General features: G+C 42.2%; 1 protein-coding gene across 8 annotated transcripts in view; it reads left to right on the top strand.

Moving 5' to 3' along the window:
* LOC116970959 (aminopeptidase O (putative)) overlaps positions 1 to 25992 on the top strand; it is a 205734-nt gene that overhangs the window by 31366 nt on the left and 148376 nt on the right. For all 8 annotated transcript variants that reach the window (XM_033017690.1, XM_033017697.1, XM_033017694.1 and 5 more), the window contains exons 4-5: positions 2095 to 2254; positions 3573 to 3821. In XM_033017690.1, the coding sequence (XP_032873581.1) occupies positions 2095 to 2254; positions 3573 to 3821 (409 nt within the window). The remainder of the gene's footprint in view (positions 1 to 2094; positions 2255 to 3572; positions 3822 to 25992) is intronic.

The following is a 25992-nucleotide window of genomic DNA, read 5'->3' on the forward strand; positions in this document are numbered from 1 at the left end:
AATTCATTGAGTTTTGTTTATTCAAATAATTATTTATCTATGAATGTTGTACTTACAGGCTTGTTATGCTGCTGCAAGTAAGAATTTAATTGTCAATTTATCGGTACATATGTGACAGTTAAATACTCTTGAATCTCTTGCCTCTTGAGAATGTGGATATTGCATTATGTAAAATTAATGATTTGTATCTGAGTCAAACTAATCTTCTTTACCTTTTCTAAAAAAAATGTTGCACATGTTAGGATGCAGAGCAGGGTACTGGGAAATGTTTACTTTAGAGTGATCCCTTCAGTTTAGTTTAGAGATACAGCGTGGAACCAGGCCCTTCGGTCCACTGAGTCCGAACCGACAGATTATCCCCACACATTAACATATTAGCACAGTGGCGCAGCAGGTATTGCAACCTTACAGCACCAGAGACCTGGATTTGATCCTGAATATGGGCGCTATCTGTATGGAGTTTGTACGTTCTCCCCATGATCTGCGTGGGTTTTCGCCGAGATCTTCGGTTTCCTCTCACATTCCAAAGATGTACAGGTTTGTAGGTTAATTGGCTTGGTATATATGTAAATTGTCCCTAGTGTATGTAGGATAGTGTTAATGTGTAGGGATCGCTGGTCAGCGCAGACTCGGTGGGCCGAAGGGCCTGCTTCTGCGCTGTATCTCTAAAACTAAAACACACACAAGGGACAATTTACATTTGTTAAAGCTAATTAACCTACAAACCTGTAACCTTTGGAGTGTAGGAGGAAACCACAGATCTAAGCGAAAACCCACACGGTTACAGGGAGAACGTAAAACTCCATACAGACAGTACCTGTAGTCTGGATCGAACCTGGATCTCTGGCGTTGTTAGTGCTGTAAGGCAGCAACTCTACCGCTGCACCACTATGCATTGCCATTTCGCACAACAAACCACTGCGTGTTCTTGGCCCATAATAGAGAGATTGGTGAGACCAAGTGCAGGCTAGGTGACCGCTTTGCTGAGCACCAGTACTCCATCCACGATGGCCATCTGGAGATCCCACCTGAAAGTTATTTTGATTTCCCTTTCCTATTCCCACATGTCAGCCTCCCTTTCTGCCAGGGTGAACTCAAATGCAAACTCGAAGAACAGCATCTCATCTTCCACCAGAGTAGCATACAACCCAACAGCATGAATATTGTGTTCTTCAATTTCAAACAACCCGCTACCCCTCTGTTCCTTTAGCTGTTCTACCCAGATCCTCTCTCACACACCTTTATTAACCTTTTTTTTTGCCTTGACCCACCAACTCCATCTGCCATCATCTACACACACCTCACGCTAGATCCCCTATTCCCTTCTCTCACTCTTCCCATCTGCCCACCATCCCTCCGCTCTTCACCATCTTTTCTTATGTCATTCCATAATCTGCAACCACTTGGTGCCTCCATTCTCCCCTTCCCCTCTGCCGTTCTCTCCCACCCTTCATTTAACTACATCTGCTAATCAACCCCTCTTTGCCTGGATCCACCTAACCCTTGCCCCACCCTCTCCCTCACCTCTCTGTACTATATATCTCCCCTCTACTTTGTCTAGATGAAAGGTTTTAACCTGAAACGTTGACTATCCTTTTCTCTCCACCCGCTGAGTTCTTGCAGCAGCTTTCTTTTGCTCCATTTTCCACCTGCTCTAGTCTCTGTCTGAGGACCAATCAATCTTTAATTTTCTCATCTTAAATTTCATACACAAATTAAAGGAATGGAGTGTAAAGAATTGCATATGCATGGATCTCAAGAATATAAAATATTACAAACTGCATTGCTTGTAGGGTTAAATAGAGACTTGCGCATTGCACCTAAAGATGTCAAAGCATTAGTTAATCAACTGGGGCATTTTTTACCATGGGCCAGCTGTAAGCCACAGTGGCATTTCTGCCTCTTGTCATTAATATAAGATTATTATTGGTGCTTAGCAGAAAAAGTTGAATTCCATTGGAATTGAAAAGAGTTGACCTCAATGATATTTGTTGATGCAGTATATTTTTGACAAATTATAGTGAGATAGTAAAAACAGAAACTGGAAGTTTGTAAATATTATCAAGGATTAGACTTTCATTTCTTTCATTCCAGCACTTTCAAAATGGTTTTATTACGTAACCATGTGTATGCCAGCATCTACTTTCACCCTTGCTGTTGGATACTGGATTGAAATTAAACATGAATTTGTCTTTGAATCCCAGTGGCAAAGTCCTTCATCCTCATCTTCAAGCTTTGTAAAAGAAAACTGCAGGTTGGTATTTAGTTTCCTACATTAAATTTACATTCATGTCTCTGTGATGGAAAAATGTGCTATTTTCTTTATTCATGAGTTATTAGTTAGATATCAACTTGGGTATTTCAATATATTCTGGGGGGAATTAATTGAAAAATTATAATATAACAGAAACATAGAAAATAGGTGCAGGAGTAGGCCATTCGGCCCTTCGAGCCTGCACCGCCATTCAATATGATCATGGCTGATCATCCAACTCAGTACCTGTACCTGCCTTCTCTCCATACCCCCTGATCCCTTTAACCACAAGGGCCACATCTAACTCCCTCCTAAATATTACTGAGTATATCAGTAATTTACACTTTAAAAAAACATATGCTAAAACTTAAAAATTGTTAGTTAGGGCAATGTAGGAATTTAAAAGAAAATGTGCCATGGTATTAGATAAACATCCTAATTTTCATTGATATTCTGCATATGTTGTCTTGTATATATCAGGTCTCTGAACATTGTACCTCACAATTCTGGTTTAATCCCTCTCGCTACTTTCTATTTGGGGCCCTTTTCATTTTGTATTTGAACTGGTTTGAATTGAGTGACTTGATGTCCATTACAGAGAGCAGATAAAGATCAACGCACAACTTGGACTAGTGTCATGTAAGGAGCAGGATAACAATGTAAAATTTCTTCCCCTGAAAGACATAACTGGACCAATTAAGTTATTACATCAGTCCAGTAATTTCATGAACATTATTGTTGTTTGGTTTTCATTCCAAACTGATTTACTTTCAATTCTCCCATTGTCATGATGGGTTTAGAACTCTCATTGCCAGATCTATGGGTACAAGAAAGCAGTGTATGCTACTGTAATCCCTTTCAATGTTTCAATATGTGTACGCTTTCTCTTTCCATTTTTATCCATTTGTTGCTGGGTGACATTATCCAGAGGCAGGCAGTGTGTTTCCATGTTTTCCACTTGCTTATCCACTCCTTATCTGCATAATTAACAACCTAATGTTATACTGTCTTTCCAACGTTGGAATTTTCTCCACTGGACTCTTATGTTATGGCCTCATCGTGAACTCTGTATCCTACCACTGCTTCCCGTTCCCTCCCTTGGAGATTGTTTCAGATGCAGTGTGTGCATGGAGTTCTGCTTGATCTGGAGCTGACCTTAAAATCGCATACCTTACTTTACTGACTTCCTTTTTTGAGTAATGTGACAGTCTTGTCATTGATCATTGCTTATGAATCATTTATTAATATTATTAGGTGGCAATATATTGCAATATTGAATTTATTTCACCCTATCGTTTTGCATCTTTTTTACTTCTAGTGTCTACATGACAGCCTGTGGTCATTCAGCCTATCCTTGCCGATTCCGAAATCCTGCTGCCCGAAATCAAGATTGTATTCCTCACCGAGTCTTTGCTCCTGATTGTCTGAGATTAAGTAGTCAAGAGTTTCTGCTTCCTCTGTTAGCTCGGTGCCTTTCTGCGGCTCATTGTATTCTGGGCACTCACCCTTTCGGCAGAATTGATGTGTTAATTGTTCCTGCTAGTTTCTCTAGTCTGGGAATGGCCAGGTAAGTTTATTGCATTCATAAACCATATATATGTCATTTCTCTTTGCCTATTATTTTTGCCTTAATAAAATTCAATTTAAATTATTTGTTTTCTGAATGCCATCATCAAAGCAAATTTCAGCTCGCATTTGGTAGGTTTTATTTTAACATTCACGTTCTTCTAAAATTAAATTGTTGGATAAGGATTCAATAAGGTTTGTCAGATATTGTTATTAATTCTGCCTTTGCAGAAGTCATTCTCATGACAGTATCTCTGAAAGTGTTTCAAAATAAAAGGTGTTGAGTTCTGGCAAAAGTTACAGATGAAATAAATTTGTTCCTGAAAAGAGCATGAATTGGACTGTCCATTCAGTTTCAATGTTTACCTGTACGAAAGCAGAATAACTATATTTGGAATAATATAGTCACTTGGATAGGGGATTGATTGATGTGTTGAAAATAGTAAAGATAAATGGAGCACTGTTACTAATGGGTTTCCATGGGGATCAGGATGGAATTAGTTACTTACCAATAATGTTGAATAGATGAATGGACTATGCAACTATACAGATTGTTGATAAAGCAAATCAAGGTTAAAGTAACCATTGAGGAGAATCTGAGTCTGCAATGGGATGTATTTGGGTTACGATTTTGGTTTATTATCGTCAAGTGCAGTGTTACTGGTAAAAGCTTTAGTTTGTGTGCTATCAAATCAGATAATGCCATACATGAATATAATCAAGCCAAACATGTGCAAAGGATGGACTGAAGAGAAAGTTACCAGAGTGCAGAATATAGTTCTCAGCATTGCAGTGTAACAGTTCCAGTGAAAAAGTCCCAATGACATAGGCTGAAGAATCAGGGCTGTACACTAGTTTATGGAAGAACCATTCAGAGCTCTGATAGCAGAGGGAAAGAAGCTGTTCCTGAGTCTGGTGATATGTGCTTTTGAACTTCTATCTTCTGCCTGACGGGAGCAGGGAGAACGAGGAATGACAGGGGTGGGGGAAGACCCTTGATGAGGTTGGCTGATGCGTGAAGGGTAGACGGAGTCCATGGTGGGTCTGTGTGATGGACTGGGATACATCCAACTGTCTTTATTGAAAGAATAATTATGCAGTGATACAAACCATAGTTATTTGTATTATATTCATTGCCATAAATTATTTACTTGCTGCTCATTTATTTTTAATGTATTATTTACCTATTAGAATGTAATATGCAGATTTAGTGAAAAGAGGTAAAGGAAAGCTGCCAACAAATTGTGTTTTATTTATCGTGCAGAGAAATAATAGCTTACATGGTTAGTTACAGAAGCTCATCACAGGAGTTTGTTACTTTTCAAAAAATTGACCACGATTGACTAGCACATCTTCACATTTCCAAAGCTGTTGTTATATCTGAAAATTGACAAAGAATGATGTGGATTCCTTCGTATAATATTCCCACCATTTGACAATTTCTTCTACTCAAATACCTGAAATTTTACACTTCTATACTTCAGCATTTCATTCTGCCCTCAGATCTCAATTAGTGTTTAATGACCTGTTCCACAATAATAGCATTCTGCTTTTGGGCAACAGAACATTGAAGATGAGTCAATCGGAAAGATAAAATAATTAGCACGCTGTTCTCAAATCTTCCATTTATATTATATTAAAGAATAAGTTCACTGTTTAGTACTCAATAACTCTCTGGTATAGATTTTTTTTTTTTCTGTGCATTAAGTGGCTTTTGAGTGCCCCATTATTAATCTGAACGTCATTTAAAGGAGCTTCTACACAAAATGGGAGTGCATTTCATTTCTTGATTTTTTTTCACAACGAACTGCACCTCATTGGCTGAGAAGTGCTTTAGAATGCGTTATTTCTTGAAAATGTACCTAATTATCTTTCAAAGTTGTTATTTTTTATTTTTTTTACCCCAATCTTATATTTTCTTCTGTGTTGTTGTTCTACTGTCCTGGAGCAGCAGGGACCTGTTGGATATTCCCTTTCAGCTCTGTCCACGACTGCAGCAATTTGATATAAAGCACGTCACAATTTTTTGCTTTGATGAATCATTGGTGAAGTTCTTGGGAATGTTTCAGAAGGATTTCAGAAGTAGAATATCCACGCTGAAGCAATAGAATATCCACGCTGCTCCCATTCACCTATTGTATTGTATGGCTGCAGTTGATCTCATAATAATCATAATCATACTTTATTAGCCAAGTATGTGTTGCAACATACGAGGAATTTGATACTGAAGGTGCAGTTCCAGCTTTTTCCCCCTTGCTTTGACTCCACCAGTTTTATGGCATGATAAAACCCTTTTCACTTTTGTTTACATGCAGTAGTAGTAGATTATGATTCAGTTTTAACTGTGGAGTCTCCTCTGTACTAGGATTTAAATATATAAACATGACTAACCCTTGAGATTCATTTAATTGTAGGGTGCTATCCAGTTCATCCTCCATTTTCTAATGTTTGTATATAATTCCTGTCACAGTGAGGTTGAATTGGCTAACGTAGTTAATGTTGTAAACCTGAAGACTTCTTGCTTTGTGTGATACAACACTCTGCGGGAACATATATTTAACCTCTAAACCAATTCCATCTCTCACAGTATATTCTCAGAAGGACATACCAAGTATGGTCCCAAGCTAATGTTTCTGCAAAGAAGATGACATGTATCTGTTTAATTTTGATTTCCATTTCGGAAATGTTTTGGGAAATTTTGCCAACTTTGTACAAAGTTAAAATTACCAGATACAATATTTTGTGATGTGCAACGCATTGCAAAGAATTTTGGATTAATTGAGTTAACTTAAATGAAATGATACGTGTGCTTTAATGTTATAATCATTTTAAAAACCTTTAGTTGTACATAACTTTCCCAGGTTTTCTGAGATTTTCATAGAAGTGCATTGTTCTTTACCTGTTTTGTTAGCTGGTAACAAAATGCAGATGCAGTTTATTGCCTGTCAAAGCATTTCTGGGGCTGGGGCTTTTTTGCATACTAGATTGCTGCTGAAAGTAAGTGTGAACCCCCCCCCCCCCCCTCACTTATTGAAGTGTGCAGATGGAATGGTGGCAGACCAGGGAGATGTATTTTGTGCTCCCAAGACATAACCATTATAGGCTTGTGGTGACTGAATAACTCACTCCATTTTTACTGTGTAGATTGAAGGGTTTTGATAAATCAAATAATGTTTTTATGAAGATTCCAATGGATGTATTACTTATGTATTTTTATAAAAGGCTCAGGAGGTTAGGTGTACATAATAGCAGTTATTAATAATGGAATTATTTAAGGGACTGAAAACAGTTGGAATAAAAAAATATTTTCATGTTAATGAGTTGCAAGGATTTAGGATCGGTACCAGAGCATTACTATGTTATCTAGAACAGTAGAACTCAAGAACAAGCCGTTCAGCCTATAATGTTAGTGCCAACCATGATGCCAATTAAAACTAAACCCATCTGCCTGCAGGTGATCAATACGCCACCATTCCCTGTATGTTCCTCTTCATATCTGAATGCCTCTTACACTTCTCAATTGTATCTGCATTCACCACTTTTCAGGCACCAAGCATATTTGTGAACAATAAATCTTGCTCCGTGTATCCATACATAACTAAAACTCTGATCTTGTTATCTTCTAGTTTGGCGGTCTTTCTATTTGCGCAAAAACGGTTTGTGATAGCGCTCCGATTTTTTGCCAGTTCACTCACCGTTCGCCTGTGCTGCGAGTGCACCAAGTTTTGTTCCGATTGGTTGAATGTTGTAAAAGTTAGCGAGGTTTAAAAATATTAAAAACCGCATCTGCGCAGATTGGTCTCTTCTGCCAGTCAGTGCCGCGTGGATTAGTCTCGTCCCCCGTCACTCCCCCGGATGATTCCTGCGCCATCGCATCTTTACTGGAGCTGAGGGTGGCCAGCGGAGGTTTCCAACCGGACTTTCGGAGGGACCCGAAACAGCCCAGCCCCAGGCAGCTTCAACAATATGGAGTTTTGATTAAATTAGAGGTGGATAACAGTTCAGTTTAACATATCCAAGGAAGGATATATTACGGTCATGGTAAACTGCAGATGCTGGAATCTTAAGCAAAAATCAAAGGTATGGAGGAACTTTGTGGGTCAGGCAGGATCTGTGGAGGGAATGGACAGATGATATTTAGGCTCTGGCCACTTCTTCAGGTTCTGAATAACAAATCTGACCCAAAACATTGACCATTCCCTCCACAGATGCTGCCTGACCCGCTGAGCTCCTCCAGCACTTGTTTTTTGTTTGTTGAAGGATGTACTTGCTTAAGAAGTAATGCACCAATGATTGTATGGATTGATCTATGAGAAGAGATTGTGCAGGTCTGATTGAGAACATGAGGCGTGATCCATTTGAAATGTTCTTACGCTGACAAGTTCAATCAAAATGTTATGGAGCAAAAACCCTGAATTTTCAATATTTCTAGTAGGGCTTTTAGGATTACTTTCCGTAAATCCATTTGTTATTCAGAAAAATCCAATGTCTTTGAAAATGTTCCTTGTGGCAGTATTGTGGGTCTATGGACATTCTATGGTGGCTGTCTGTTAGTGGAGGCAGCAGCCAGAGTTGTTATCAGTTACAGCACTGATCGGCAAAATATGAGCTTGGGCAAAGGCATGAGATGAATGTTTCCTAATGGATTGAACACAAAATTATATTTCTTTGCAATTTACCACATTTTTTCTAGCTTAATATATTTAAGGTGCGCTGAAGAACAAAATTATGTATTTTTGCAAATTATATACATTTGCATCTGTTCTCAACAGATAGGCAAAATGTTGACAGGAAATATCAATAATGCATCTACTTGTAGCTCTACTTTGCATTGTTAATTTCCTTTGTGTAACAGTTGCACATTATATCTTTATACATCTCCACTTCGGAAAACAAACTGAATTTACAATATTAATTCACTACAAAGAGTAATTTTCTCTTTTTTTTAATAACCAACAGAATACTCTCTTTCAGTGAGAGCCTCCTAATTATTTATGTCCTGGTGTATGGCCTAATCTAATGTTACTTTATGAATTATGTAGAGGCCCATCTGCTTTCTCTGAGGGCTGTCTCTGGGTTTATCAGCCATTAGAAGTGAAAACGGCTTTCCTCACATAAGGTTTTGGTTTTTGTGGGTATCACAGCACTTCACTGTAAACTACATCTAAATTGTTAAATCTGTTTTCTGCAGTTCTTTGTTTTGTATACTAAATGAAGAGTGACAGGACTATTCTCAAGGATAACTTGCTTTCTCTCCTGTGGGGCCTGAGATGACTGATGATGCCAATGTGGGAGCTGCAAACTCTGCCGCAGGTGGGGCAGGAAGTGTTGACTGGGTTGGTGAACAGGTGGGTGGGTAGTTTAGTTAATGCTCTCTTTCCACCTTCCTCTCTGCATGCTCCTGCCATATAGGGCCAGGACTCCCAACACCACCCAAATGTTCCTCCTCTACTTTGAGCCAAATAAGGCCAGGCATTCCCAGTGGGTTGTTCCATCTTTCAAGGAGGCTTTGAGAATATTCTTGACTTCATTTATGTCTGACCCCCTGCTAATTTAGTGTAATTTATAGATACAGTACGGAAAAGGATCCTTTGTTAAGCCAAGTCCACACTGACCATTAATCACCCGATCATGCAAGTTCGATGTTAACCCACCTTCTCATCCACACTCTGCACACTAGGGGCAATTTACAGAGAACAATTAACCAACAATTCTGATCGAATTAAGGATGTAGGAGGAAACCAGAGCACTCTGAGCAATCTGATGTCAGGCATTTGAATGATGTGCCCTGCCCAGTGTAGGTCAGAATCTGAAAAGAACAGAGGCTGGAGTGCCTTGGTTCTGGAGTGTGTGATGAAGATTAAATGGCATTTTCCCTGTAGATTATTTTCCAAGTCTTGCAGGAAGCTTGTTGTAGCAAGAAAGACTGAAAGGAGCGATTGTGGTGCAGGGTCTGCACGAAGATTGGGTCTGTATAAACTTGTAGATTAAAAATATGGCTTGCATGCCATAATAAAGTAGCTGCAAAAACGGAGATTAATTTCTGTGCATTGCCAGATTTCAGGAGGATCTCCACATTCCATGTTGACTGACGATAAAAAGCTTTATTGAGGTCAAAAGTAGCTATGTATAGTGATTGTTGCTGGTCTCTGTATTTCTATTGACGATGACACTTGGTAACAATAATTAATGTCCACTGTTACGCAAAATGATTGAAATCTTCTCTGCAGTTCAGCTTTATGGCCACTGGGAGGCAGTTGAGGAGAATCTTGGTGATGACTTCCCCTGTGGCAAATGGGACATCCCATGGTAATTCCTGTAATCTCATCGTTGCCTTTCGTGAAGACCATCACAATCGTGGTGCCCTAATCTGATCTCCCTCGGTGTGCTCCCACTTCCCAGATGTGGGAGATGAATTTGTGAATACGAGATCAAAGTTCCTCACAGTCAGCTTTCAGAACTTCAGCAGGGACTCAGACAGAAGTCTGTTTTTTAGTTGGCATGTTGTGCAAATAACCAAAGGCTCACCCACTGAGATCAAGAACAGGGGTGAACATAGAAAGCACTAAAAGTCAGTTGGCACCCTTTGGAAGGAACACTTTGAAGACTTGCTCAACCACAGCACCCTTGCCAACAGTCATCAGCAAACTATCTGTTTCAGACATTGCCACCCTAATCTGTCAGAAAGGCCCTCTGCCTGACAGATACAGCATGGAAGGAGGCCCTTTGTCCTGATTGTTTTCTCCAGATTTGTGAAAGAACAATAAATCTAGTCCCATTCCAATCCATCCTACTCACTCTCCCAATAGCCCTGCATTTATTTCACTTTCAGATATATATCTAACATTTTTTAACTACAAGTAAATAAGCTATGCCCAGCATTGCAGACCAACCCCTAACATTGCAGTAGTTTCTACATGAACTGGTGAGCAGACAAGGAATAACAGATGGGATTTAACTCGGTCAAGTGTATGATGAATCATTTTAGAATGAAACCAGGGCAGAATAAGCAAGTTCAGTATTTCAACTGTGCATGCCCAGGTCATAGATCCCTTGAGATAAGCATTCTCGGCAGCTGAGCTGCTGTGTGTATACAGACCTGTGTTTTATCTGTAGTCGGGATCAAACCCGGGTCTCCGGCGCTGCAAGCATTGCTGAATTGCTACTGGAGTTAGATAATGTAGAACAAGTGCAAATGGGTGATCTCACTACCGTCCCCGTCCCCTCCCGAGTGTCCCATCCCTGTCCGGGGGCGGCCGTGGATGTCCGGGGTGACGGGACACCGGCCCAGAGCAGTGGCGGCCACAGGCTTACAGCCAGCGTTAACTCCAGCTCAACTCTACTCCAACTCCCGACGAACTAATTCCCCGACGGGCCGGGGACCGTCAGCTGCACCTCTCGCCTTATCCGGTGGCTGTCGGTTAACCCCCTTAGAGAGAGAGAGAGAGAGAGAGAGAGAGAGAATGTCCTCCGACGCTGCCGGGAGAGTTTCTGCGGAATTCCAGAGGGTGGGTTTGTGAAGTGAGATAGAAATAAGATCGAATTAATGTTCATAAAAGAGCGACGCCTGTCCGCTATTGAGTTGACAGAATTCTAGATTAATTCATTGGTGACATCCGTGGCGCTGTTGAATGGCTGCCTCCGCCTACAGCCTGTTTGTCTTTTTATCTTTTTTGTTTTTAGTATGTTTAAAGTATGTTTTGGGGGATTTTTAAAAAGTATTTTATGTGGGGGAGAGGGGTAGGGTAAGGGGGGTACCGTCCTTCAGTCACTTCCTGGCGAGGACGCGACTATTATCCGAGGAGCGCCCTCGCCCCTCTCCTCGCGGCCTACCAACTGGATTGGCCGGTACCGGACCAGAGCTTCAGCAGCGGAAGCCCAGCGCTGGATACATCCTGGAGCGGACGCTGCCTTACTTGAGATCGCCGTTTGTGTTGGGCCTGCTCCGGAGTGTTGGGCCTGCTGCATCGACATCGCGGAGTTGTGGTTTGCGGCGCTCCCAAAGCGGGCGGCGCTGACCAACATCGCGGAATCCTGGGACCTTTGCCGGGGGCTGCCAGGGTTGAATCTCCACCCAACTCAGCCTGTGGACTTCGGGAGCCGCGGACCCCGGTGAGAGGTGGCTGATTCAGAGGTCCATGCCGCTGAGGATGTTCTTCTGTTCGACGCGGGGTTCCATCGTTCCCGGCGAGTGGGCCTGAACATCGGGCCGCCCGTAGCAGCGACTGCGGGGGGCTCGCGAGGCCACGACCATGGGTGAACATCGGGGAACATCAGCGAGGAGGTTGACTGGACTTTGGTTCCTTCCCTCACAGTGGGGAACTTTGGTGCCGCTGTGGAGATGTTTGTGTTGTGGACTATTGTGTTCTGTGTTTTTCATTTTTTTTATTCGTATGACTGTATGGTAAATAGCATTTCGTTGTCTCTTACTTGAAGACAATGACAATAAATTGAATCAAATCAAATCAAATCAATACAGCCAGCGCTTCATTCATTTTTTCTTTATCATGAATGACCTTTGACAAATCACATGATTCCTTTTCATTTTTTCGGAATACCGAACTCACTTATTTGCACAGGAAATGTGCCCTGGGGAATGTTGTTGGACAGAGAGAACTTGGGGCACAGGTCCATAGTTCCCTGAAAGTAAAAGGTAGACAGGTTGGGGAAAGTGCTTGGCTGGTGAGGTGTTGAGTACAGGAATTAGGACAACATGTTGCAGCGGTACAAATCATTTGCGAAACTACGCTTGGAGAATTGTGCTCAGTTCTGATTGAGCCAGCTATGGGAAGGATGTCATTAAACTGGAAAGGTTGCAGAAAAGATTCACGTAGATGTTACTGGGATTGAAGGGCTTGAGTTGTCAGGAGAGATTGGATAGGCTGGGACTATTGTCCTTGGAGCGTAGAACATTAAAGAGTGAACATAGAGATATGTAAGATCATGAGAGGTGTAGATAATTGGAATGGTCACAGTTTTCCCAGAGTAAAGGAGTCTATCCTTGCACCCTTTTTGAAGAAGTGTGTATCTTTTCCAATTTTTACCTGTCTCTGAGCATACAGTGCAGATGTTGGGTAGATTTATCAACTTTAAGTCCATATGCTTTTCCAGTAGCTCCACTTTATTAATTTCCACCTTATTCAGAACTTCATTTGCTGGACTCCAGCAATCTAATTTTCCTTGAATTCTGACACAAAATCCTGAAGTAGCTCAGCAGGACAGGCAGCATCTCTGGGTGACGTTTCGGGTTGAGACCCTTCAGACTGGTTAGGGATAAGGGAAACTAGAGATGGTGATGTGGAGAGATAAAGAACAATGAATGAAAGATATGCAAAAAAGTAACGAAATAAAGGATACAGGTCATTGTTGGCTGTTTGTAGGGTGAAAATGAGAAGCTAGTGCAACTTGGGTGGGGGGGGGAGAGAGAGAGAGAGGGGGGGGGGAATGCTGGGGCAATCTGAAGTGAGAGAAATTAATATTCATACCACTAAGCTTCCCAAGCAAAATATGAGACGCTGTTCCTCAAATTTGCGTTTAGCCTCACTCTGACAATGGAGGAGACCTAGGACAGAAAAGTCTGTGTAGGAATGTGAAGGAGAATTAAAGTGCCCAGCAACCGGGTGATCAGGCACTGTAGGTGCATGCGGGCTGAGCAAAGGTGTTCCGCAAAATGATCGCCCAGTCTGTGTTTGGTCTCGCCGATGTATAAGAGTCCACATCTTGAACAACCGATACATTAGATGAGGTTGGAGGAGGTGCAAGTGAACCTCTGCCTAACCTGGAAGGACTGGCGAGGTCTCTGGACAGAGTCGAAGGAGGAGGTATCGCGACATCTTCTGCAGTTGCAGGGGATGGTACCTGGGGTGGTTTGGGAGGGAAGGGATGAGTTAACCAGGGAGTTGCGGAGGGTACGGTCTCTGCGGAATGCGGAAAGGGGTGGAGATGGGCTAGTGGTGGGATCCTGTTGGAGGCGGCGGAAATTTTAGAGGATTATTTGGATGTTGTGGGCTGAAGGGACTAGTTTCCAGAGGACTAATATGGACATTGTGGGCCGAATGGATTCTTGAGCTGGCGGCTCAGTTACTCAAGCCTGATGTGCTGGCAGCTCACTCACTCACGGCTGGTGGGCTGGAAGTTGACACGGCTATTCCTTGAACTTCCATTTCAAGCAGGGTGCAAGGCCGCCAAATTCAAGTGCGGTTTCTTACCACTTCAAGCAGGGTGCAAGGCCACTAAAGACAGCGAGTCGTGACCTCTCCCTCCTCCATCTTGCAGACTGAGCCACGCCCACACTTCTGGGTTTTATAGTCCCTCCCCCCCTCCCACCAGAAAGGGTGTGGCCTTCATGGCATGATAGACAGGAGAGAGAATCTCAACATTTTTTAAACACTAATAACTATTTTATTTTTCATCGATGGGAAAAATCCTCGGCACCTGATGAGCAGAGGGGGACTGAGTAAGATGGCCAAAAATCACAGCCGTACGTGGTAGCGTTTTTTCTAAAATCAATATAAAGCGCAAACAGGAAGTGGTCAAGATTAGACTTGTAATTATATAGAAGGCAAGGCAACTTTAATTAGGCAAGGCAACTTTAATTAGGCAACACAGCTTTAGAATTTCCAAACCAAAGACAACACAGCTTTAGCATTTCCAAACCAAAGGCAACACAGCTTTAGCATTTCCAAACTATATTTTCAAACCACATTAAAGGCACTGACTGGTCAGTAAAACCACTCAGTTTAGTAGACATGTGTTCGTGTTATTCACAGCTCAGACTGAGAGGCATGACCCTCTCGCTCCCCCATCTTGCAGAGACTGACTGAGGCACTCAACACTTCCGGGTTTTATAGTCCCTCCGGAAGGGGCGTGGCCTTCAGGAGAGAGAATCTCAACATTTTTTAAACACTAATAACTCTTTTATTTTTCATCGATGGGAAAAATCCTCTTGTTCTGCGCAGCAGAGGAGGACTGAGTAAGATGGCCCAAAATCACAGCTGTAAGTGGCAGCATTTTTTCTAAATATACAGAACAATAGGAAGTGGTCAAGATCAGACTTTTAGTAATATAGATATGTTGTATGCGACGGCTGATGGGGTGGAAGGTAAGGGCTCGGGGACTCTATCTCTGTTGCAACTGGGGATGGGGAGCAAGAGTGGGACGAAGACTGATATTAAGTATCTCAATCATGCCCTGTGCTTCCATGAGTTTTTCGTTTTTGATTACTGTTCAGCCACATATCTACTCTTACAATCCATTTCCTATTTTAATGTTTACAATGTATTTTAGATTTTATTTTATGCTTGCTGCCTGTCTTTTCCCAGCTTTTTCTTTGCATCTTATTTCCACATTCACTTCACTGCTGAACTTTGTGTAATCAGCATCTTTTTCAGTTGCGTTCTCGCCCTCGCATCTTTGTACCTCTTTTTCTTGCTGTAATTTATCTTGGTCATCTATGGGGCTCTAGCTTTAATATCTCTACCCTTCATGAATTGTAGCTGATAATTAGTAAATCTTTTGACATTGCTCTGCTTTATCCACACATTAATTTGCACTTCACACATTGTGAAGTATAGTGGGATATTTGTGATAGATGTACTGAGGTAAAATGTAGTACAAGCCCTTTATTTGCATATTATTAAAATAATACTGGGGCAGGTCAGATGACGATTGCAACTTAAAAAATGGGATAGGAATGGCCCTTCAAAAATCTATATGCTTGCATTAGAAATGAGCAGGCTTCCAGAGAAAATTGCGACTGAACCTGTACTAATCTAGAAAGACAGGCCAGTTAAAGAAAATTGGGTAAACTTTCAATCCTTTCAGGTGAGGCAGAGGTTCACTTGCACCTTCTCCAACCTCATCTACTTTATCCGCTGTTCCAGGTGTGGACTCCTCTATATCGGCGAGACCAAGCGCAGTGCTCGGCGTTTGTGTCGCTGAACACCTCCGCTCAGTTCGCCTAAACCTACCGGATCTATGGGTTCCTGAACACTTTGGTAACTCCCCCTCCCATTCCCATACTGACAATCTGTCCTGGGCCTCCTCCACTGTCAGAGTGAGGCTTAACATAAATTGGAGGAACAGCACCTCATATTACGCTTGGGCCATTTAAAACCCAGCTTTATGAATATTGACTTCTCTAACTTTGTAACCCTTGCTTTCCCTCTCTACAACCCTCCCCCATCCTAGTTCCTGATTACATTTTATCTTTGTATGCTTCGGTGTCTACTTCCCCTAGCTAACAATGATCTATTCTACATTTTCCTAGAGCTTTGTCCCCTTTGATGTCTCATTTTCACACCTTACCCTTCCATATCTCTGTGTCTCCCTCTCCCCAGACTCTCAGTGTAAAGAAGGGACTCGACCCGAATCGTCACCCTTTCCTTCTATACAGAGATGGTGCCTGTCCCACTGAGTTACTCCATCATTCCGTCTCTATCTTTAGGTAAACGGGTCATTCCTTTGGTCTCCCAGCTTAATTCGTCTGAATTCCAAGGAACTAGAATAAATCAATGGAAGTCTCAACTAGACTGTTGAGACTTCCATTGAAGTAGCATGAAGATATCAGAAGAATCTTCAGGGAGTTCTAGATATCCCTTAACAAAGGATTTCCTTTTTTAAATAGGGAAGACGGTGCAGGAATGCACTAGGCCAATAGATGGTGCTCAAATCTACTTCTCTCCATGCTTTAGAAACTGATAAATGCTTATGTTCAATGTTTTGCAACTATCTGTGTAATCCAGATGTGTTTTGCAACTATGCTCATATGTTTAGAAAGACTCACTGAATATTCAGTGAATTCTTATTATTGAGTAGTATTAATTACTTCCCATGTGGATTTGATTAAAATTAAAGCACTATTTTATACCACACTGCTGTGTGGGGTCTTGTATGTGATATCTTAACATTTGATACCTTTTGTAAATAGGATGGAAACCCTAGAACCAGAACATTCCTCACTTAGATATTGCTAAAAAGAACCAGTTTTATTTTTAAGAGGACTAAAAATATTTATAAATGTACAAAACAAGAGGCTTGTCTTATAACTTTAGAATTTTGAAAACTAATGAATGATGATACAAATCATTCTTTCAACATAAAGAATGTCTCTCCTCTCCCACAAACACAATGCAACTGTCTCTGAAAGGACCTTTTAACAGCCAGCAAAGCAAAATTGTTTGAGTTTTGCTTCCTGCTCTCTCACTTTTCATAAGGCTTTGGTATCTGCCAATTGAATTTTTATTGCCACTTTAACCCTGAAACAAAGTTGCACATTTTGATAAAACTTGTACAAGGAATCTTTGTTAGCCGAACATAAATTGGAGGAACAGCACCTCTTATTTCGCTTGGGCAGCTTACAACCCAGCGGTATGACGATTGATTTATCTAACTTCAAGTAGCCTTTGCTTTCCCTCTCTCTATGTCCCTCCCCCACCCTAGCTCTCCTACTCGTCACTGTCCTGATTAATTTTACTGTTTGTACGCCTTGTTGTCACAATCACCTCATCCAACAGTGAGCCTTTGTACATTAGCTTGATCATCGCCTGCTTTGATCTGTTCTTACATCTTGCATGTTCTTTGTACCCTTCCATATCTCGGTCCCCTCTCCTCTGACTCGCAGTCTGAAGAAGGGTCTCGACCCGAAACGGCACCCATTCCTTCTCTCTAGCGATGCTGCTTATCCCGCTGAGTTACACCAGCATTTTGTGTCTATCTTTGATCAAGTCAAGTTTGTGTATCCATGTCCGATCAAGAAAGAGTTTGGATGACTGGGCAGTTTTTTTCCGATCTCATTCTAGAAGCTTTTGAGAGGGTATTCAAAGGTCACTGCAAGAAGAAGGATATAGACTTTAAAATTCTTGTCATTGTAGATAATGTACAGAGTCACCCATCTGTCCTGCAATTGCAGAGCTGTCAGAACATGTAAAAGTTCTGTTTTCACCTCCCTCCTACAACTGCTTGATCAAGGAGAAATTGCGACATTCACGCCTGCTATTTGAGGCGCATGTTTAAGAAGTTGTTTGAAGCAACAGTCGGCGAAGAGAAACCAAATGTTGCTGAATTTTAGAAATGCTTCAACATTAAACATACAATAGATATCTTTTTAGATGACTAGGCTGTTGTCGGGGAGTATATATAAGCTTCTCCCAGAGTCCCAGAGAGAAGAGTTTTCTTAAGATCTGCAACAGCTGGCTTCTGAGAGTGCAGTAATTTTTTTAAGGTGATGTGGATGATATTCGTGAAGCTCTACCTCAATAGAGTTTAGAGGATACAGTGTGGAAACAGGCCCTTTGGCCCAACTTGCCCACACCGCCCAATATGTCCCAGCTACACTAGTCCCACTTGCCTGCATTTGGTCCATATCCTTCCAACCCTGTCCTATCTATGTTCCTGTCTAACTGTTTATTAAATGTTGGTCCCTGTCTCAACTACCTCCCCTTGCAGCTTGTTCCATACATCCACCACCCTTTGTGTGCAAAAGTTACCCCTCAGATTCCTATTAAATCTTTTCCCCTTCACCTTGAACCTATGTCCTCTGGTTTTCGATTCCCCCACTCTGGGCAAGAGACTCTGTGCATCTACAATGTCATCATTCCCCTCATGATCTTATACACCTCTATAAGATCACCCCTCATCCTCCTGCGAGTATAATGGGTGATCGTACTTTACTAAATAGCTCACCACTTTTCTTATGTCTTCTCTATTGCAAGAAATTGATAATGGTTTAAGGACAATAATTATAATGTTGAGCGCAGCAGGAAAGTTATCCATTCTGTAAAAACTGCTCCTTCACCTTATTATGAGCTGGGATGTGATAAAAGAAGGTTGACGGAGCCATCCTGCTTCAAGCCTCAAAACTGCAAAGAAGAATAAGAAAGAAAGCTGCAGCCATATTTCCAGTGGGTCGTTTGCTCTTGACACATCTGCAGTTCTACCAGCTAGTTCTTCATCCAATATTGATGACACTCAACCCTGTTCACGGTTACCTTAAAATAAATGTAATTCCAAGTATTATTTTATGTAATGTGTCTTCAGTTAAGAGAGAAAATGCGCATAAAGCTGCAAAACATTTTTTTTTAAATGCTGCAGGGAAAATTACTTGGTTATTGAGAGTTTGAAACACTCTAGCCTATAACCATTCGTTCCCCCATCTACCCAATTATTTTAATGACATGAGATAGACATAAAAAGCTGGAGTAACTCAGCGGGACAGGCAGCATCTCTGGAGAAAAAGAATGGGTGACGTTTTGGGTCGCAATTATAGCAAAGCTACCTGTATTGTGCAATTTAGTGTGTTTGCTGTTTTGGGTTGCTGTAGTGTTGGCTTATCACCAGTTAATCAGCAAAAGGAAGATAGACACAAAATGCTGGAATAACTCAGCAGGACGAGCAGCATCTCTGGAAAGTAGGGTGACGTTTCCCATTCCTTCTCTCCAGTGATACTGTCTGTCCCGCAGAGTTCCTTCAGCATTTTGTGTCTATTTTCTGTTTAAACCAGCATCTGCAGTTCCTTCCTACACATTCAATCAGCAAAAGGAGTTGGGGAAACAGCAAGAAGAGATGGCCGCATGCATGAACTGGTATATGCCTCCGAGTCCCTTTCTCTGTGTTGTATCAAAGGTTATTGTACTCCCCTTGTATCAGCCAGATCATAGGCCTCAGATTCAATCAGAGCCTGGGTACACTCCCCAAAGTGCAGTGTATCTCACATCTGTTGTGTGTTGCTTTTCTTTCTGTTTGTGATTGCCCACCTTAATCTCAACCTGGTCCGTTTAAAACTATCAGCTGTTAATAACCATATTTTCAATGTTTTCAAGCGAGTTAGATTTAGCTCTTAGCGTTAAAGGAATCAAGGGATATGGGGGGGGGGGGAAGCAGGAAGGGGGTAATGATTTTGGATGATCAGCCATGATCATATTGAATGGCGGTGCTGGCTCGGAGGGCCGAATGGCCTACTCCCCACTGCAACTACTCTCTACGCCGATGTCTATGACTCTGCTGCTCTCATCCTGTCAAATATATTCATTTTATCTCTTTTCCCTGCAACTTATAACTAAAGGGTTTTTCTCTCTTTCCTAGTTCTGATGGAGTGTCTTTGACCTGAAATGCTGAACCTGGTTCTTTTACCATTTACTGTGTGTTTCCCCGATTTTCTGGGTTTTTTTAAACAATTTTGCACCACTATCACAATCTTGCTAATTTTCAGAATTACTAACCCAATTCTATCAATCTTTATAACTCCTGTCATCTCCCCACTTCGTGCTTTGAAACATTAAGGAATATTAAACCGATTAGTGTCCCTGTTCTCATTCTTCTGAATGTTCAGCTCCAACTTGGAATGTCATTTAAGTTTTCTTTTCCCATTCTATGCTTTAAGTACATATATGTTCTAGGTCCTTGTTCTAGCACTATGAGAGCTCTATTAACATGGGCGCCACTTGTTTTCGTGTGACGTTAAGTTGTATCTCCATTTAGGCAATGCAAAAATGTTCAAAGAGAAGGGGAGAGTTCTTGAAAAACCTCTTCCTTAATCACTTATATTTGTGTTAATATTGTTGTGTGCTGTTTCATTTATCTGTTTAACATTCATCATTTGCAAAGAAGCAATGTAAAGTATCCTATGGATGTGACAGGAATCCAAGTTTACTCTTTCAAGTTGCTGTTTTAAACCAGACAACTTGTGCTGAAACATTGGCAGGTTATGTTAGTGGAACACTTTAATAAAATTTATAATTTTATTAAATTGAAAAGATTTTTAAATAAGATATTTATAAACTTTATGGTGGTAATGAGTTTGATCAGTGAATTGTCTTCTCTTGTTACTTTGAAAATATGTGTATTGTTTCAAAGAATGTTTACAGATGATTATTATTTATTAGACAACATTTGTATGTCATTAACTTAACTGGGATTAACCTAGTTTATTGAAATTGGATACTTTTATCCTGTATTTTACATTACAACTGGATGCAGCAAATACTAACCTTGCACCCATGGATGGAGTTGATGTATTTTACCATTTATAAAGAAAACTGGAATTAATCAGCATAAGTTGAACCCATCATAAACAGTATGGTACTTACTTTTCCACTAGAGGTTTTTATTGTGGGTGATATATTTTAATGCCATGAATGCTTCCAGTTACATGATCAATCACACATGGAAATACACACTGAAGTGCTTTAGATTGTTTTCAAAAATTCTCCCACAGGAAGCATCACAATAACATGTCATGTGGAAATGTTATGGGCAATTAGAAGGATGTACCTTAGCTACCTATTGATTGAAGTGTTTACCAAGCTGGTTTGAAAAAAGAACAGATTTATATCTTAAGTTTCTGGTTTAGGTCACTCTCCTCCTGTTTGTTTCCAATTAACTGCATGGAAACAGAGGAAGCATGCTGGACACCGGTCATCTGTTTCCTTCACTTCGTCAGTTACCCCGTGGAGGGGCAGAAATATATTGAGTTATGTTTTTTAAGTAGGAAAAGGATTATTTGAAATTTAGACCAAAACATTTTCCCATTGGCTATGTTTATTAAAAATATAAACATTCATTAATACATAAATTCAAAATTCATAAACACTTTTGCAGCTCTCAAGACGTGTCTAGCTTGACCAAAAATGAAGTCCTGTTTCTACTATGGTGAACAAGATGTGGTAACTAATTAGACATATTAAGGTTGCAAAGATTGCAATAAAGGTTAGTGAGAGGATAATTTGTGGTGAAGATCTTGGCTGAAGGATGCATCTTGTCCCTGTTACTATTCAAGTCAAATCCTGGCCTGCTTAAAGTCTAATAGCAGACTTCCAAGGCGATGACATCAGCGGTGGTGCAACAGTACCACTTTGTTATCCAGGAGCAGAAAGATTTGGGTTCAAGTTCCACTTTGTAGACTTGAACATGTCATCTTGGCTGGCACTGCTGAGGGAGCACTTATCTTATCTGTAAGCTGAAGCTTCCAAGCGTTGAGGATACTCTTAAAAGAAAGACATTCCTTTACCGAGTGATTTTTCATGAATTACTGTCCGATTAAAATACATCAAAGTAACAAATGCTATTTAAAGTGTTGCAACTGTTATAATACTGGAAATGGGGCAGCCAATGTGTGAGCATCAGAGCCAGGAAAACAATACTGCTTCTGGGACCACATGATTCATTTTAAAGTGCTACTAGACCAAGTGGGATCCGTTGGGTCCCGTCCCCTCAACGCGCGGTTTCTGGGGGGGCCTTCGGCGTCACACACACACACACTGACCACACACACACACTAACCACACACACACACTAACCACACACACACACACACACACACACACACACACACACACACACACACACACACACACACACACACACACACACACACACACACACACACACACCTTGATATTATATCCATATTATTCATTCGCTCCTTTTACCCCATCCCCCGCCTTATCCACTCACGCAGAACCCCCAACTGCGCAGGCGCGGCTAGAAGGGGGGGTGGAGAGGGAGGGGGGTAGAGATTGAGGGGTGGGTCTGGGGGGGGGGGCGCGGCTTCACAGGGGAGGGCTGGTTCCCGAACGCAATACTCCACCACTCACCCATAGGTCCCAATATTCACTACTCCCTAGGGGGGGGGGGGCAGAGAGGGAGGGAGGGGGTAGGGGCAGCACCTACCCAGGTTGTAGAGTAGCAGCCTCCCCGCCGGGCCCAAGCAAGGCTGCGGGTGGGAGTGTACCCGCGCGAGGCCCCCGTGACAGCCAGAGATCGGCAGGTGGGATCGGTAATCACCAGCGTGGAAAAGGCGTCACGATTCCCCGAGTCCCTGCGATTGACGGAGGATTCGCAGGTCTCCATAGACGGCCTCTCCCAGAGGGAGTAATGGCCGCCACGGTCACCTTCTCATCGTGCTGCCCCACAACCTCACCCGCGCGGCGATAACGACCGTCGCCGCCGTGCTCTAGAACTTCAAGGGGCCCAGCGGAGTGCACAGCACGAACTGAGCAGCAATTGAAAAACGCTAAGTGACAAATTTAAAGAAGTAAAAGTTAAGAAGCCAAGAAGTACAGAAGACATAACAGGTGACGTCACTCGCAGCGCGAGCAGAGGCAGGCAGTCAGATCAATTGTGACGTCATCAGCGAGACCGTCACGTCTATTTGAGATTTGTGAACATTTTCATAAATAACTCGAGAAATAATGCATGAAATTTTCAGATAAGGCTGTTTTTGATTTCACGGGATAAATCTCTACTGGAATATGTAAACATTTTATCGTTAGTGCGTCGTTTCTTCGAGTAGATATCGCGCACACAGACACAGATAGTTCTATAGTTATAAGGATGGGTTCAAAAATAAATCATCATCGGCGGTCACTCGAAACGAGTACGACTGTCCTCACCTCCCCATAGGGTCGTCTACTTGTGGGTCTGCAGATGTCTGTAGAGGCCGATCCGCGATCCACATACCTTGGTGCAACGTGGGCAGTGGAGACTGGCGGTGGTTGGTAGTCACCGAGCCCCCTCCTTTCTCTCTCCTTACGGTGATGTCGCATTGTCTCTATGACACGGCGTGGTCCCATTTCGTGACGTGCAGATCCTTCCTGCACGGATTTCCTCCAGGATTGCCTGTCCAGTGCAATGTGCTCCCAGTTGCTCGATGTGATGTGGGATTTCTTCAGACTGTTCTTGATGTTGTCCTTGAAGTGTTTCTTTGGTCTGCCAGGGGCTCGCCGACCTTCCTTCAATTGAAAGTACAGGATTTGGTTAGGGAGACGTGTGTTGGACATGCGAATGACATGGCCAGTCCATCGAAGTTGGTGCTGCATTATTGTGGTGTTGATACTGGTATGTTGGCTTCCTCCAAAACGCTGATGTTGGTGCATTTGTCCTCCCAGCTGATCCTCAGAATCTTTCGTAAGGATCTTTGATGGTATTGTTCCATGGCTCTCAGGTGGCTGCTGTAGGTGGTCCATGACTCGGCTCCATAAAACAGGGTGGAGAGGACAATGGCTCTGTAGACCAGCAGTTTTGTTTGATCCTTTAGGTCTCTGTCTTCAAAGACTCTTTTCCTGAGTCTGGCGCAGGCTCCGCTGGCACAACTCAGGCGATGGTTGACCTCAGAGTTGATGTCAGCTTTTGAGGAAAGAATGCTGCCAAGGTAGGGGAAGTGGTCAATGTTTTCAAGAGTTATGTCATCCAATTTTATAGTGAGCTGGGTAGACAGCTGGTTGTGTGGAAGTTGATGTAGGACCTGGGTCTTGATATTTCTGTGAAAAAGTTGTTCCGCATCTCAGTTCTAAATGGCCTACCCCTTATTCTTAAACTGTGGCCCCTGGTTCTCGACTTCCCCAACATCGGGAACATGTTTCCTGCACATAGCGTGTCCAATCCCTTAATAATTTTATATGTTTCGATAAGATCCCTTCTCATCCTAAATTACAGTGAATACAAGCCCAGTCGCTCCATTCTTTCATCATATGACAGTCCCACCATCCCGGGAATTAACCTTGAGAACCTACGCTGCATTCCCTCAATAGCAAGAATGTCCTTCCTCAAATTAAGAGACCAAAACTGTACACAATACTCCAGGTGTGGTCCAGTACAACTGCAGAAGGACCTCTTTGCTCCTATACTCAACTCCACTCGTTATGAAGGCCAACATGCCATTTGCTTTCTTCACTGCCTTATGCTTACTTTCAGTGACTGAAGTACTAGGACACCCAAGTCTCGTTGTACTTCCCCTTTTCCTAACCTGACACCATTCAGATAATAATCTGCCTTCCTGTTCTTGCCTCCAAAGTGGATAACCTCACATTTATCCAAATTATACTGCATCTGCCATGCGTCTGCCCACTCACTCAACCTGTTCAAGTCACTCTGCTTCCTCATAGCATCCTCCTCACAGTTCACACTGCCACCCAGCTTTGTATCATCTGCAAATTTGCTAATGTTGCTTTTAATTCCTTCATCTAAATCATTAATGTATATTGTAAATAGTTGCGGTCCTAGCACCGAGCCCTGCAGCACCCCACTAGTCACTACCTGCCATTCTGAAAGGGACCCGTTAATCCCTACTCTTTGTTTCCTGTCTGCCAACCAATTTTCTATCCATGTCAGAACTCTACCCCCAATACCATGTGCTCTAATTGTGCCCACTAATCTCCTGTGCATGACCTTATCAAAGGCTTTCTGAAAGTCCAGGTACACTACATCCACTGTCTCCCTTGTCCATTTTACTTGTTACATCCTCAAAAGTTCCAAAAGATTAGTCAAACATGATTTCCCCTTCGTAAATCCATGCTGACTTGGATCGATCCTGTGAGTGCTATCCAAATGCGCCGTTATTATATCTTAGATAATTGACTCCAGCATCTTCCCCGCCACCGATGTCAGGGTAACTGGTCGATAATTCCTTGCTTTCTCTTCCCTCCTTTCTGGAAAGGGGGATAACATTAGCTACCCTCAAATCCACAGGGACTGATCCAGAATCTATAGAACATTGGAAAATGATCACCAATGCATCCATGATTTCCAGAGCCACCTCCTTGAGTACCCTGGAATGCAGACCATCAGGCCCTGGGGATTTATCAGCCTTCCGTCTCATCAGCCTACCCAACACCATTTCCTGACTAATGTGAATTTCCTTCAGTTCCAACGTCACCCTGGGTCCTCTGTCCCCTAGTACATCTGGGAGATTGTTTGTGTCTTCCTTAGTGAAGACAGAACCAAAGTACCTGTTCAACTCGTCTGCCATTTCCTTGTTCCCCATAATACATTCACCTGTTTCTGGCTTCAAGGGACCCACATTTATCTTAATTAATATTTTCCCCTTCACATGCCTGAAGAAGCTTTTACTATCCTCCTTTATATTCTTGGCTAGCTTACCTTCGTAATTCATCTTTTCTCCCCGTATTGCCTTTTTAATTACCTTCTGTTGATCTTTAAAAGTTGCCCAATCCTCTGGCTTCCCGCTCGTCTTTGCTATGCTATACGTCTTCCCATTTATTTTTAATACTGTCCTTGACTTCCCTTGTCAGCAACGGTCACCTCTTACTCCCCTTAGAATCTTTCTTCCTCTTTGGAGCCAGAGTGGTGTGGCGTGAAAGGGAACCCATGTGCGTTCGTGGCCTTGACGTTTTTGGTGATATGAGGTGCCATGATTGTAACCTGGGTGGCATTTAGCA

This window comes from Amblyraja radiata, chromosome 3 (genome assembly GCF_010909765.2).
Source record: "Amblyraja radiata isolate CabotCenter1 chromosome 3, sAmbRad1.1.pri, whole genome shotgun sequence".
Taxonomy (NCBI): Eukaryota; Metazoa; Chordata; class Chondrichthyes; order Rajiformes; family Rajidae; genus Amblyraja; species Amblyraja radiata.